This window comes from Lytechinus pictus, chromosome 18 (genome assembly GCF_037042905.1).
Source record: "Lytechinus pictus isolate F3 Inbred chromosome 18, Lp3.0, whole genome shotgun sequence".
NCBI classification, from domain to species: Eukaryota; Metazoa; Echinodermata; class Echinoidea; order Temnopleuroida; family Toxopneustidae; genus Lytechinus; species Lytechinus pictus.
In genome coordinates, this window is record NC_087262.1 from 21171191 (window position 1) to 21187302 (window position 16112).

The following is a 16112-nucleotide window of genomic DNA, read 5'->3' on the forward strand; positions in this document are numbered from 1 at the left end:
TTGTTCTTTCTTTAATCATTCAATCTTACAAAGACATCATTGTTGCACAAGGCATTTGCAACAATCTTCTGATTCTTTATCTGTATTACTGCGTTAGAATATATATATTTTTTTTAAACAAGTGCACACCAAGCTACCAATAATGCCTATAGAATTTCCATTTATTTGAAAGCAGGATAAAATAGCATTGCACATTAAATGCCTTGCTCACAGGCATAGGTGCCGCGGCCGGGGATCGAACCCCGGACTTTTTATGTATAGCCAGGCGCCTTAGACCACTCGGCCACGGCACAACCAAAATATTGTTTGTGCTTGATATCGATCCGAAAATCAGCATTCGTGGAGGTGTCGTGGCCGAGTGGTCCAAGGTGCCTGACTATACATAGGAAGCCCGGGGTTTATCCTGCATTCAAATAAGTGGAATGTTGTATGCATTCTTGGTAACTAGGTGTGCACTTGTTAGTTTAAAAAAATCTTAACTCCCCTAATCTATCCTTTGTTGGAAATAATTGTGGCGGGATTTTACTCAGGGTACCTCCTCGCTCTTTTTGTTGTAGAGTTAAGACGTTTATGCCAGGTTTTTTTTTTCCGGAATCAGTTTTAGAATCACTATAACTTTTTTTTTCATTAATATATCTTTGGTTTTTTTTTTCATACTAATTTTAAATCATTCCAATGCTGTAAATAATTATACCCCCCCCCCCAAAAAAAAAGATCGATAATAGACGATATTGAGCAAATTATTCACGTTTTTTGTTCTCACTGCCTCAATCTAACATAAGCATTCATAAAACATGCTCACATAAGCCTTTCGTATAAAGATAAGGTTCAAATTGAACTATTTTGAAGGCTTATCTTACCATTTTACAATGGATAGTTCTTTTTATTAGAACATGCGGTTAAAGTTTGATAGATTACATGTGAGAGTAAACGCAATCGACATTCAAACAACCGCATTGAGGCAATTTGCGGTATATGCAGTAGCGTACCGTGACTCGGAGGAGACAAAGCATTGGGGGGGGGGGCAAAGCATTGTTCACAGACAATGCACTGCCCCCCCAATGCTTTGTCTCCTGCGGTTCACGGTACGCTATTGGGTATATGAAATTGTTATTATTATTTAATAAACAAGACGATGATACAATGAAAATCATTGGTATACTCCCTCTTTACTGGTTTTAGGTCCGACCTTTTCTCCCTGCCTTTTATTTCATTAAAAAGGGAGATCATGACAATTGTTTCTTTCACGAATATAATTATAAAACCCCAGTATAACTATGGAGCTATTACACTGATCTGTATAGAAGATCAGTGGATTGACATATCGAACCAGAACATTAACTTTGTTTCGTCTTGCAGTCGCGCGTGACCTGCAAGTTCACTATTGTTCCAAATGCAGCATCCTCATTGGTCAATCGTTTCGCCTTCTTTGGCAAGCGGTTGCTAGGACATTTCGGTTAGCTCGGCGGTGGCAAAATAGATTTTTTCATGGAGCGGATTCAAAACGGAAGTCAAACTTCGAAGGCGTTTTTCTCTTGATTTTTATTTTCAAAAGCCCAATTCTTCTTGCATTCTAAGGCTAATATCTCCACTATTATTTACTCTTAAGGGTCGAGTGATATATCAAATTAAAAGTAAAGAAACGGAGAACAATAATCACTACAAAACTTGGATTTGAAAAATTCCGAGTTGTCTCTCATTTCGGTATGACGAGTCACATATTTCAACAAAATCATACACATTTTTGAGAAATGAAATAAGATAAAGATTTTATCAAACTATATACCATGGGAAAGCATCAGGTTTATTCTTTGCACAGAGTTTAACAACCGTCATAAATCAAGAAAGTAAAAGAAAGTAATTTGTCGGATAGATGGATTGAGAACCATCAAATTTTCAAGCTTAAGAACTATATGAATTCCAGCTTATCAGTCTACAAATCATTTTTTTTTCCAAAAAATGTCAATAAAGGATATTGGAGATATAAATTGCAAGATATTAACATCAAGGGTGAGTGACCTGGTAAAATCTGCATCCAACGCCAAATTTAAGAACAGTTTCTTTATACAATTATAGATTAAAAAGAAGGAAATATGACTTTCAGATTAGTGGTTTTGATAAACTAAGGCACTATTCTCAAATTTTGCCTTTTTGACAAAATGGTTTTGCCCCAGATTAAATAGATTGATGGCATCAATCGTAATACAAGCCCAGCCTCCATATTAGATTGTGATAAATACTTCAAAACCTAAAACCTTCTATTGTAATCTGCTTACTGCATCATAAGCGCTATTCATCTCTTCGTGACCTGATATTTTTATTTCCCCGTACCAGGCCTCTGGGGTCTGTAAAATTGTGCGTTTTTCAAGCATTTACAGCTGAAAGGTTTCTCGCAACTCTGGGCTATTGAAACATGTAGCAATGACACAAATTTGGGAGGTTATTGAAAAATCGGCTTTGAGCGATTACTCAGGCTTTCTGAGCGTGCTCAATGCACTGGTATGTTGGCTATGACACCCCGTTGTGAGAGAAGGACACATCATCAGCCGAGAGCAAGAAGACCGTTAACTTTATGCGAAAGTAAACAAGTTAAGACCTTCTTGCTCTCAGTGGGAGACATCGTTGAGGGTTCTATGTATGAAATATTCCACTTGATGATCGTATTAGAGTTTCTGCCTCAACTCCTGTGAAGAATTAGACACAAAGGTTTAACAAAATCTAGGAGACTCGCAAGGTCATACAAAATAATGGTTTTGGTTACTAACAGAAAAGTGCAGAGAAAATTTATCTTTTATTCTACTTCATTTGATCACAGTAAATGCAAAAAAGGTGTCGGAAACTTTCATGTTTTGAAATGTAGGACAAGTTTTCCCATTATTCATGATACATGTAGAATCATACCTTTTACAATTTAAACTCTACGAAAGAAATAAGAACAAATAAGATCATTTATACGAGTATACATGTGTGAGTCATTGTTGAAGAGTGGTCTTTTATTACAAACCGTGTGAACTGACAATTATTCAATATCAAATTGATTGATGCATCAATGAATTTGATTTTAATGTGCTTTATATAGAATATAAACAAGCGGGTAACTTCTTCCAGGAGTTTCCTCTTGCACCTATATGCATAATTTTAAGACTGTTCAAGGAAAAAAAGATTTGTAAAATAAAAAATTGAAAAGGCACCTAAATCATTTTGACCCTGTTTTGCATCAATCTGAAAATAAATGAATATCTGAAAACCCCTTGGGTAAAACCACAATAACCTTTTCCTTAGAATATAGAGCCATTTTAATCATTCTTAACCTTGCAGGGTATATATAGCTGTCAGTCCTTCACGATTAAAAAATCAAACTGTATGAATTAAAACAGCATTAACTCTCTGTGACTGAAAGGAGCTAATTATTTTTTTCCTCAGCTGATGGTCTTCTATCAAATGTCACATGCCTTGACCAGTCTGACCCATATCAGAGCAACCATTGGGTTTTTTTTTCTTTTCATAAAGAATAACATATCTGAAACAAATATCTTGACCGTATGATATTGTAATTGCTTTGAAACATTATCTTCATGGGATTGGTAATGTATATTTCAGATTTCAATTTTAAATAAGAAAAATATCATATTTGCTCTTAAGATTAAAGGAGAATGAAACCTTTGGAACAAGATAGCTTGTGTGAAAACAGAAAAATCAAAGAAACAGATCAACGAAAGTTTGAGAAAAATCGGACAAATAATGAGAAAGTTATGAGCATTTGAATATTGCAATCACTAATGCTATGGATATCCTCAAATTGGCAATACGACAAAGATGTGTGATGTCACTTGTGAACAACTCTCCCCATTACTTTAGTGTATATTTCACTTAAATTGCCTCTTTTATCACATCTATCAGTAGATCATGTATTCTTTGTATAGGAGGGCATGTAATACAGATTATTAAAGAATACATCATGGATAAAGAGTTTGTATCACCACAAGAAAAAGCAGAAAGAGACATTTTGAGGGTATTGTATCGTCCATCAAAGGGAAAGTTGTTCACATGTGACATCACACATCCTTGTTGCATTGCCAATGGGAGGATCTCCATAGCATTAGTGATTGCAATATTCAAATGCTCATAACTTTCTCATTATTTGTCCGATTTTTCTCAAACTTTCTTTGTTGTTATTCTTTGATTTTTCTGTTTCGACACAAGCCTACTTATTTCAAAGGTTTCATTCCCCTTTAAAGCTTAACATTTTGATAAGTTTTTATAAGTACTTTCCCTGGGAAATTGTCGCAAAAACCAGCAGTCACACAGTTATGATAAAGTTTACAAACAAATTAGAAAAAAAAAATTGCTCTTTAGATTAAAGCTTAAAATTTTGATTAGTTTTTATAAGTACTTTCCCTGGGAAAATGTCGCGAAAACCAGCATTCACACAGTTATAACAAAGTTTACAAACGAAATAAGTTTGAAAGTATTTATGAGACATTATCTTAATGTAAAAATCTTTTTATACAATTGTTCCCCCAGTTTGTACTGGATTTTCTTCAAGGATAATATAGTTCTTTGGCAATAAATCTGATCATAAATCTTTTGTGATTAAATCAATTAATTCAATACCCAAGATGGTCTCAAGATTATCTGAGCAAACCTTATGTGCATTTTGAGCTCCAAATCTTTCTTTTTTTCTTTTTTTATCAATAAAAAACCTTTTCCTGTAATTTGTAAGGATTTTGTTTCAAATTTATTTTTCCTTTAGAAATAAAAGATGAAGCATCTTACACAAAATGAAATATAGAGTTTTTAAATACAATTTCAACAGGAATTTCTGCTTAATCTGAACTATCAACAATGAAAATTATCTTTTTATTCCTCCTCGAAAACCATTTCTTCATCCGTGTATAGGAAACTCATGGCCCCTGGATATTAGTTTTTATGGAAGAAATGCATTCCGTATTTGAGATAATTCATGTAATTTCTAAGCTAAAACTGTTTTTATGATAAGCAACATTAATTAATGGACAAACTTTACTTGTAATACAACTAACTTCAATGAGAAAACTAACTGATGGTGAATCACCATTTCCCCAAGTCTTCTGTTTGAATGTATACACAAATATTATATATATGTGAAAAAGGAATCAATAAATTTTCATGAGTCAGCAGGAATCTTTTTCTTGAAAAGTCAAAATGGAAACACTTGATAAAACAAAATATACACTTTCATGAGTCATGAGGTCGAGTATCCCAATTTATTAGAAAAAGGGGTAAGTTACATGTACCTGTGCTAATAAATCCAATAACCTTCCAGAGGTTACTAGGTAGAATTTCTTTATCAAAACTTTCTTATACTCCTCCTAAAAGCATAACACCTTCATGTTTCCAGGGCCTAGTATCACAAAGCCATGTAATTGATCACGGAGCTGATATTTACAACTAATTGCATTGGTCATCATGTGCAATCAATCATACAAATCAACAGTATGATTCATCACTAGTCTTTGTGTTACAGGGATCAGATAAGTACTCTGACACACACATTCAATGCACCCTATTTTGTCCCAATGCATTGTTTGAAAGACATAACATCTTCATCAAATAGAAAGGAAAGTTTTGTTAATTAGTTCAAAAGTAGACAATTAAACTCAGTGTTTTGTTCCTATTGTTGTGTGAGTGAAATCATTACTCCCTAGCTCACAAATAGATTGCTTCACGAATCCAAAATTTGGTGGGAAAATAGCTGTCACAAACAAAGTGAAGCACACTTTTGTACATTTCACACGTGCATTAATTAATATAAAATGAAAATGAAATAAAAGTGAATCAAAATAGAAAATGATTACTTTTTAAAACTTTAAATAGATTGATTTAGTTGTGCTGTCACTCATAATGATTCATTTTGGGGTTTGCGGGCTAAAATAGTGAAAAATAATGAAAGAAATCAAATTATTAAGATTTTTCTAATTAATCTTGTGATGGTGTTACGTGAAAGTTATCAAAGAAGCAGAAATCAAGCAAAGGGTACAGCAAAGGAATCAAGAACCAGAAAGGACATAAGACCTGGTATGTTTTACAATATAAACATTCCCAACTTAAAATGGAAATCAGAACGGTAGAGAATATACTTTTTAAAAATATTCAAGTTTCTTTCCATAGACTTTATTCACATACAGCAGATCAAATATGTCATCAAATTAATTTTTTCTTCAAAGCTTTAGAATCAGACCTCAAGAATAACTCTATATCCCTTCTCTGTAGATTGTAGAAAAACATAATTTCACCTTTGTATAAAGTCAAAAGGGGATGCAGCGCTTGAGAATGAGGGGGGCTGTGAAGTTGAAACCAAACACTTGAAGCTTGGCTTTACCCCTGAGTAAATTGGAGAAGCAAACACACTGAAGCTATTCTCTACATTCTGAATAAGTTGAAGATAGTATCCCTTTGGCATTAGAACACTTCAAAAGTTTATCAATTAAATGTACATGACAAACACAATAATTGAAACAAACAAATTGCAGTTTCACCTGACTTGGGGCAACATACTCTGTTTGGGGTATGAAGAGCCTCTAAGATGAGGATGTAAGCACTTAAAAATCAAACATTTTGCCACTAAGGACATTTTGAAAGTGGTCATTTTATACAGATTGCACAAAAGATCACTTATGTGCATAGGAGTTTTTCATTATGCTTTGTGTTGAGTGTATTTTGTACATCACAGCCTCTAGCATTCAAAACATTTTAAAAGTTAAACCCCTGTTGTAATACATTAAGATTTAATACTGAAATAAACATACTGACGCGGTATTCTCTTGGGTATAGCATACATGTATGTAACCTGTGAGAAGACGTTTACCTATCTACATTTAAACATTTTTACATTAAGAGTCAAAAGTAGATTCTATTTGTCAAGTTGCTTGTTAATGATAGTTTCAAATCCAGTGGTATACCAGTACTCAAAATGAAGGATGTTGAATAGAAATTATAGGTCAAATTACAGAGTAGGAAAATGTTTATGCAAAGTACTTTCATATAACCATGATTTTTCAGGAAACTCTTTGCAATGTTCATGTAAATTCAAACATTTATTTTAATGTACAGCAAGTTAACAGATTTGCACTGTTTCTTCTCCAGTCATCTGTTCTTGCAAGGCATTTTTAAAAAGAATGCATTTTGTCACTACCACATTGTAAAATATTTTTTTTTTAGAAATGATTGAAAATTCTTAACAAAGATCACTCATGTTAAGTCTCAAAATTAGGATATACAATCTTCTGAATTTAAATAAATTGTGAAGTTAGTGGCATCCCCCCTCTTCTTTTTTTTTTTTGGGGGGGATGAAATGTATGTATGTATGCATAAGAGAATATCATTTGATTTTCTAAACATTCTACTAACCACATGAACAATCTATTTACTTATAAATGATGGTTGGGAAGGAAAAAACGGACTTAGATTTTAACAAAACGCTGAGGTAGAGGTCTCTATCTTAACAAAAGAGAACAAATTTCTGAAGGTTTGTGGTCTACATATGTACCTTTCATTATAATGAGTGTCAACTGTCAGGATGGTTTTCAATAGAGCATGACAAAATGCCTCCGGTTATAAAGTGAATGGGGTTTTCAAGAAAACAAAAAATATATCACTCTATATGAAATAAAACTATGAATCCCAGACTTATTTATAAATGTAATGTCCTTCAAAAAGAACCTTTTTTTTGGGGGGGGGGGTAATTCTGGCATTTCATGATTCATTGAAATCCTGTTTTCTGTGTGAATTGTTTTGTATATTTGATATAATTTTCAAGAAAATGTTTGATCTTCCTTTGAAAAAAAAATTAATTTGCATATTCATGAAGTTATTGATGTGACTTTAAAATGCTTTTCCTGCAATATTAATGCATTGTTATCTTTGGCAGCATTTTAGAAAGCAGCTCCTCAAAAAGAAGAAAAAAAATTTGCTCAAAAGGAATTATACATGTATAATATGGACTGATAAGTGATTAACTGAATTTGTCTCCTCCTTGTAATTTCAGATGCTATGTTTATTCTAAGGCATGTCAGAAAATGGTTGTTAAATCCAAAAACATACTGAGTTTCTGAAGAGTCATAATTGCTGTTAAATAACAAGAAAAGTAGTCCTTAAGAATATCTATTAAACTATTGATTTGTCCCAATGACACATTTGCTCCAGGCATTTAGCCTAGATTCAAAAGATACCAATTCTGTGAAATCTTGGTAAATATTAAGAAAACACGTTGAGAAAACAGATGGCCAAAACTGCCAAAATAAGAAGTATTTCATTGCTAGCTACAGCTCAAAGCTGAAAAAATATTGAAATTTAAACTAGTTAGAGGGCATTCTACAAGATCTCGAAGATATGGGCCTCCAAAAATATTGATTGTGGCCTAATTATCTTGTAAATAAACAGATATATAGAAAATACTTCACTGTGATATTCTGAAATGGTATTCATAATGGAATTCATTTCTATTCTTTCCTGAAGAAACTAATAATATAATAGACCATAAAGTGCTTTGTTTGCTATTAGGTTTATATGTATTTACATATAGGTTTTCCACATGGCGTTTTCTACATGTACACACATTTGTTCCATACACCTTGATATATGTACATTTAGATATAGGTGTATATATATATATATATATATATATATATATATATATATATATATATATATATATATATATATATGGGAATGGAGGAGTAGAGTGCAGCCTCCTAAATCTTCAAAATTTGAATTTCATAACTCCTTTGCAAACATTAAAAGATCGTTATTGTGAAAACATCTAATGAAAAAATAATCAAAAATAATGTTAACAGAACTTCTTTTCACAGGTAATTACAAAGTAAGCACAGTAATAGGCTTAAAGCATGACATGATTGTCAAACCAACAGAATACATAAAAATAGGGCATTAGTAGATTTCAGATGAAAGAAAATAATTTGCAACATACAACTTTAGACCTTCATCTAGCATAAATAAAGGAAGGGGAAATGCCTGTTACTTTCTGAATCATAAGAAGATCACCCCAAGGTATTCATTATAATGAAGTGACACGAATTGGCAATTGGTCAAGATTCGATCAAGCAGTCCATGTAGCATTTCAAAATTGACTTATCATGTATGAGCATATCCCTTGGGTGCACTAAACACAATAAAAGGGGGATCCAGGAAAATGACAATAGAACATTTAAATGTGTGTACCCTTCTTCATTCTGAACTCAACTTCGTTGGATAAAGCATGAATAATAAATGAATAGGGTGTCAAACGTCTTATGTCCCTGGGCATTGAGGTCATTTGTGACAAGGGAACGTGACGATCTATTCTCATATTGATAATCTTCCTTAAATGTTGGCATTCCAGAAGCATTTGAATCCTAGCCTTCTTAACCCAATGGTTACTCGAACCAGTTTTCAGCTGTAAAAAGTCTAAGGAATACTAGAATTCAGTAGTCAACAAGTTAATTTGATCACTGCAAGATTATGTCAAACTGCATAGAAATGTACAAGGGCAAAGCACTTATAAAGAAATGGATCTAAGATTTCACAAACATGTACATGTATGTGTCTTAGGCTACATTTCGTTGGAGATGATTCTCGATGTTGTCTGCTATGTACATGGAAATATCAATAGTCCCTTCAAGTATGTGTAACGGTGAAAGGAAATTGGAAGGCACTGGATGCTTATTATCTATTAATGATCGGAAGTGATCTGTAGTCATTATAAGCTTGTATGTGGTTACTGTCTAAGGCCATTGATTGTATAAATGACACTTACTTTATTTAAATCTATACCAAACTATTGGGAAACCAATTCCAAAGAGGTCAAATCATTTACTAATGTGATTTTAAATAAACTAGTTGTGGAATTAAATGAGTAAATTGAAGAATGGCAGCTTCTTGTCAAATTGTTACACATTTAATGGGATACTACGCTAATCTGCAAACAAATCAAGATTTGAGTATGAAAAGAGGATTTAAACTATCACAAATTATACTATACATGTACATAATTTACTATTATTATAATCTACAGAAAGGATTTGAGAGAGATATAAAATAAAAGGAAATTGTCTTTCAAAACACTAAAATTGTACTCTTTTTCTCATACATGTACTTTGCAAATTCACAAAACACAAAACTGATTCCAATTCTCTTAAAATTTATATAATATAGCATATTTTGGCATAGAAAATGACCAAATTTAAACAAAACAAACATAGGAGCCAATGAATGATGAAACGGTTGAGGAATAGGCAGAAAAGGAGAAAGAAACATGGAAGAAAAAACAGAAAAACAAAAAGAAGAAGGAGCAAAGAAATATAAGGATATGAGGGAGTAGGAAAGGGAATGAATAAAACAAAGAGAATAAGTGAAATACATGTACTAGATAAAAAAAGAAAAATGGAAACAGATTATCAGGCCTCACAATATTCCATTTCATACCTCGCTATTAATGGGCTAACACACAATGCACAATTAACAATGACAAATACGATGGTGCACACTTACCTGTGGCACAGTTCAGGCCCGAGAACTGGGGAGTACATGTGCATGTATAGGATGTACTTCCTTGCTCACCACTACAAGTTCCTTGATTCTGACAGGGATTTGGACCATTAATGGGCTCACACACAATTCACAATGGCAAATATTGGTGCACACTTACCTGTGGCACAGTTAAGGCCCGAGAACTGGGGCGTACATGTGCACGTATAGGATGTACTTCCTTGCTCACCACTACAAGTTCCTTGATTCTGACAGGGATTTGGACCATTAATGGGCTCACACACAATTCACAATGGCAAATATTGGTGCACACTTACCTGTCGCACAGTTAAGGCCCGAGAACTGGGGCGTACATGTGCACGTATAGGATGTACTTCCTTGCTCACCACTACAAGTTCCTTGATTCTGACAGGGGTTTGGGTTGCAAGGGTCTTGACCTGAAAAGATGAAAAATAGAAATTTGTAAAAATAATATCAATGAATTTTATTTTTTGTTGTTGCACTCTGCAAATTATTTCTGAAAGGGTGCTTTGCAAATATGAAATACTCCTATTACCATTGCTAAATTATAAAGGAAAGACTGATTTAGTTTCATTCATTAAGGGTCATGTTTTTAGTATGATGACAAAGGTTCGCCAGGTTTAAATTAAAAGGTTGGCAACCTAAAGTTAAACGTTATGGTTTGTAGAAATTAAGCATTGGTTAATTACATTTCAAATTACCGTTTCCAAGATTTGCTTAAAGTAAACAACGACAAAAAGTATACACAGGTGTAATTTAATTCTAATGAAACTGAAATTAATCACTTTTAACAGGGAAATTGATTGAATTGACCATGACCAAACAAAAAGAAAAACACATGATTTGTACATAAGCATTGATGGAAAAACATATAAATTTAGCATCCCTATGTATACACAAGTGGAATTAACAGTTTATTTGAACTAATAGGTCATTTATGAAGTCATACTTAGTTTAACTTTATACATACCAGCTTTATTAACTAGATCCTTGATTCATAAATGGTTCTAAATATTAACATAAAGTCTCAATTGTACTGTAATCTGATCAGAAAGAATGACTACAATTCACCCAAAAATATTATAGCTGAAATAGAAATATTGCTTTTCATAATAATGCAGGGGTTCATTTTGATGACTTTTGATATTCAGAGATATCAATTGGAAAAGAGAATATCCATACAATAATACACTGTGAATTTTCTTTTAAAATCATGCCATGGTTAGCACAGTGAAGCTGATATTGATCAATCTTGTTAGGTTAGAATTCACATGAAAGACACATTTCCCATATCATAAAGCCTCTGTTAAAAATCCATTTCATTTTCTTTTTTTCTCAATTGTATCAAAGTTGGCTGACTTTGATTGCTTCGGGTATGTGATGAAAGACGAGATCAACATTGATCGTGATGAAGGCGGCAACATAAAAGTGCATGGACTTTGTACGTTTAAGCCTTTGAAATTACGGGGCAAGACTTGTTCTTTTGAACTTTAAGTTATATCTTTATAAAATATCCTCAGTTGGAAAATTTATTCCTGGAGGTATTTATGCGGAAGTAACTGGTCTAAAAAAATGTTATAATTTTGAAATAGAGCATAGGTGATTGTAAAGTTCAGTGCGAGAAATATCATGAAAAAGGAGAGTATATCGGATTATGTTTTTACAGAGATCATGTTGTTATTGATGATGATTATTATACTGATTGTGGTGGTGGTAAAGATGATGACGATGAATCAATGATGATTAGGATCAAAACAATTGTGATTGTTACCACATTAATGAATTTACATTCTACTTTAATACTCATTAACCAAGACTCAGTATCATTCAATAAAACCGTTGTTAAAGTTGCTAGACAACAACTGCTTTTATTTGAGAAATTGGCTATTTCAGAATCAAAGAATTCTTGAAGACCTAACAAAAACTGAAACTTTCTACTTACAAAATATCAATACATGCACATAGGAATGAAATTATTAGTGTAGGTAGTAGAAACCCCACTGATTTCTCAATTTTCAGATTTGCTCTCTGACATGATTTATTATGAAATGCACTTTAAATGATTTGTGGAATATGTATATATGAATAAATAAAAAAATGAAATGAATGAATAATAAAATGAATATCAATCTATCTACCCAGTGCACACAAAAAAATCCAGAGTCACAAAAGTATATCACTGCATTAGCCAAGGTTCTTTTAACTCAATAAATCATAAATATAAATCTAGTTCTTGATTCATCAACAACCTGTCGATATGGACGAAGAACCCCTTTAAATGTTTGCAGCAATACCAATGACAGGGTGCAAACATCCATTAAACCACCAGCTAGAAAAGAAAAGAAATGCCAACCATTATGAGAAATGGATGAAAAATCATTACAATACGAAGGTCATGTTCATGTAATCTGCCCATTTTGGGCAAAAGGAAGCAAGAAACATCAGTCAAATTTGAGTTATTGTTGTTTCTGAAAAACCCTTTATATGTTGCATGTTCAGGCAAAATTTGGGGAAGAAATGATCGTTCTATGGAAAGATATTCAAAGAAAATATGCTGTTAAATTGCATTGACGCCAATGTAAATGACGAACACACATTTACAACAAATTATACTTTCGTAACTTGCTTCCTTTTGCCAAAGTACGGCAGTATTGTTCTTCCTTCAAAAGGGTACTTCATATGTAAATATCTGTTTATCATTTATAAAATATAGGAATGCAACTGCACAAAAAGGACCCCAAAAATGAGACGATGTTGTATGAATGTCAAGAATTTTACTAAAAGTTGTTTGATTCAAGGGTAGGGACAAGACTCACCCGAAGTTAGAATTGCACAAGATGAAAGAATGGCTAAAACAAGTGCTACAGCACCAGGAATAGAGGGGATTGTTCTCGAGTTCATTCTCCTAAAGTATCCTGAGGTGGTTTTAGATTTGGGTGATGAACAGCATATTGTTTGTCTCATACTATTGAAAAGCATTTTAGGTGTCTTAGAGGAAGCAGATACTGTTCTCTGGAAGCAACGGCTCATTGGGCGACCCTGATCAGGGTATGTTTCTGAAAGACTGTCAGGTTGTCTTTGATCTTGGTGAGGATACGTGGAAGATCTGACATCACCAATGTCTTGAAGATCACCTTGAAGGCATCGGTCCTGTCCTAGAACCAGTTCAGGAGTGTCCTTGGTGGATGAGATGCTTTTGTTAAGATGGAGCTGACTCCATGAAGACATTTGGCAGATCACAGGCAGAGTAGGAGATGAGATGTCAGGAGATGTGCTGGGAGAAGTGAATCTTATTATCTTTGAATGGTTCTCATGGCAACAGCATCCTCCTCCTCCTCCAACTCCACCAGTATCATTTGTGATTTGAGGATGACACTGCTCCAGGTTTTGACAACCATGGCAGATGGATAGAGGGTGATCTGTATCAAAGGTCTCTCCAACTGCAGATATTCTGGACATGTTTAATCCAGATTTCAATCAGCAGAAACAATACTGAATGTTTACAAAAGGCAAAATAATGTTTCAATTCATATCACAGTGTCAAGCTCCACAAAAATAACTATGTAACTCCATTAGGGAAAAGAATGACATGATGCGATATAAGAAGTTTTCAAATACTAGCAATGATAATCCAATGGAGCAGAAATTAACACTCAAAGTTGGTGGGTACCAAGATTCCCAACTCTTTAAAACACTTGATGTTCTCTACAAATCAGCCTTTGAAAAGAGCAAGGTCAAAACTGCCAGTTCCATATTGCTTTGAAACATTTCAGTTACAAAGTTTGTAAATGCAAATATAAATCATTCATTGTCTGCAATTACTGTCAATTCAACTGTTATAATAGACCCTCTAGTTAATGACTCTTCACTTTGACAGCAGACAAATTATTCCCATGATATGCACCATCAAGTCTTAGAATGAAACACTCAGTTTCCAGCTTGGGTTAATGATCCTTTGCAAGTTAATCAAACTCCACTTGTTCATAGAATCTCTCAACAGTGTTGATCATGCCTCTTTTCCTTTATTATGAATCCCCAACTGGCATCACGTCAGTAATCCTTGTCCACTCTTATCCTGTCTTTCTCCCAGCAAACAGGAGCATTCCAGAAGCGTGTCAGCTCTTCTTAGAGTCGTGGGGGTAGCCACTAACAGGACTTCTGTCTATAGTCATAGAGAATTAAGACAAGCCTCTTATCCCATGTGACAGAGGGTCCGGCTTCACTCTCACAACTCGAAAGCAAACTAAACGTCTTTACACTTCACAAACACAATGAAAAGGGAAAGAACGGTTGGCTAAGTAGACACAACTTCCAATGGAAGTTCCCAAACAGTGGAGCGTGTGAGCGCACCAAGTTGTCCCTTTCTTTTTCCCATTGAGGATGGGGAAACAATAGGCTGAGTCTGAATAGGAGGGGAATGCTACACCATGGGGTGCACTGTGACAGATCTTTTCCAACCCAAGGGCAGTTGCAAAATGTTAACCCTTCTTTATGAATTCTTCCAAAAACTTTGAAACAAAGTGCAGTATGATGTCATCACCATAAAAAAGAGAGTATACTCATTACAAGAGATTAATTCAATAAAGGGTGTTTCACTTCTAAAAGTATATGGTACAGGTGATCCCCTTTTGAGCCTGATGATAATAAAACAATTATCCTTAAAATCAGTGAAATGACAGAACAACCATACTTGGAGAAAATTACAATAAATCTGAGGCTTTACCTTTTCATATTAATTGGGTATAACAGCTAGAAGTTTGATACATTAATAAGTTCAGGATTAAAGAAAATGTTTAGGTCTTTTGTGCAGTCTCTTTCCTAGAATTTCACTGTAAGTTGACATGTAAAAACAATAAAGGCAAATAAATCTCCTCCAGTTTTATCGTTATTGTTTAACACAGCTCTCTTTGCGTAGAAACTCTTTTAATCTTTATTCAAAAGAAGGAAATATTCATTTATTTTTAAAATCAAATAGATATACGATAGAAGAGGAGTTTTGATCATCCTACTAGCAAACAAGGAAAGATACTGTACATCATCAAAAAGTAATGCTAGTATTTGATCTACATGTAGTGTGGCGAGGACTTTCTTAAAAGGGACTTTAAAAGCTGTCCTTAAAAAATACACTGACTATTCAGATTTTCAATAAGGTTTTACGGAAGTGTGTATGGGTCAACTTGGCATTTATTGATTTATATTGTCTTCCATTCGGAAGAAGGATATTCATAGTGCGTACCATAGGGCACTCACCTCAAAACAATCACGGATTGTGGTTGAATGCTCAAGAAAGAGACACAATTGTTTACTAAATGGACAGGAACAATCATACACGATGACAGTTAGTGTTTGCTCTTTTTCAATCCTTTGCAAGCGAGGATGATATTAAAGTTCATTTTCAGAAATCAATTGGTTGAAGTTCAACAGAAAAGGAGTATCAAGAATTCAAAAATATATATCAATATATCATAGCTTTTGAGAAAAGAAAAAGTAAAGAATGATCAATAGTCGTGTTGCAACATCTATAGAGATGACATAAGATTAAACTAAAAAAAATTGTTTATCAAAAC

General features: G+C 33.7%; 1 protein-coding gene across 1 annotated transcript in view; it reads right to left on the reverse strand.

Moving 5' to 3' along the window:
• LOC129281920 (cadherin-23-like) overlaps positions 1-14824 on the reverse strand; it is a 39951-nt gene extending 25127 nt beyond the window's left edge. Inside the window, exons 1-2 of the mRNA XM_064112793.1 lie at positions 13362-14824; positions 10842-10961 (exon numbers count right to left, since the gene is read on the reverse strand). Of these exons, the coding sequence (XP_063968863.1) occupies positions 10842-10961; positions 13362-14004 (763 nt within the window). The 5' untranslated portion in view covers positions 14005-14824. The remainder of the gene's footprint in view (positions 1-10841; positions 10962-13361) is intronic.
• Positions 14825-16112: the final 1288 nt, after the last annotated feature.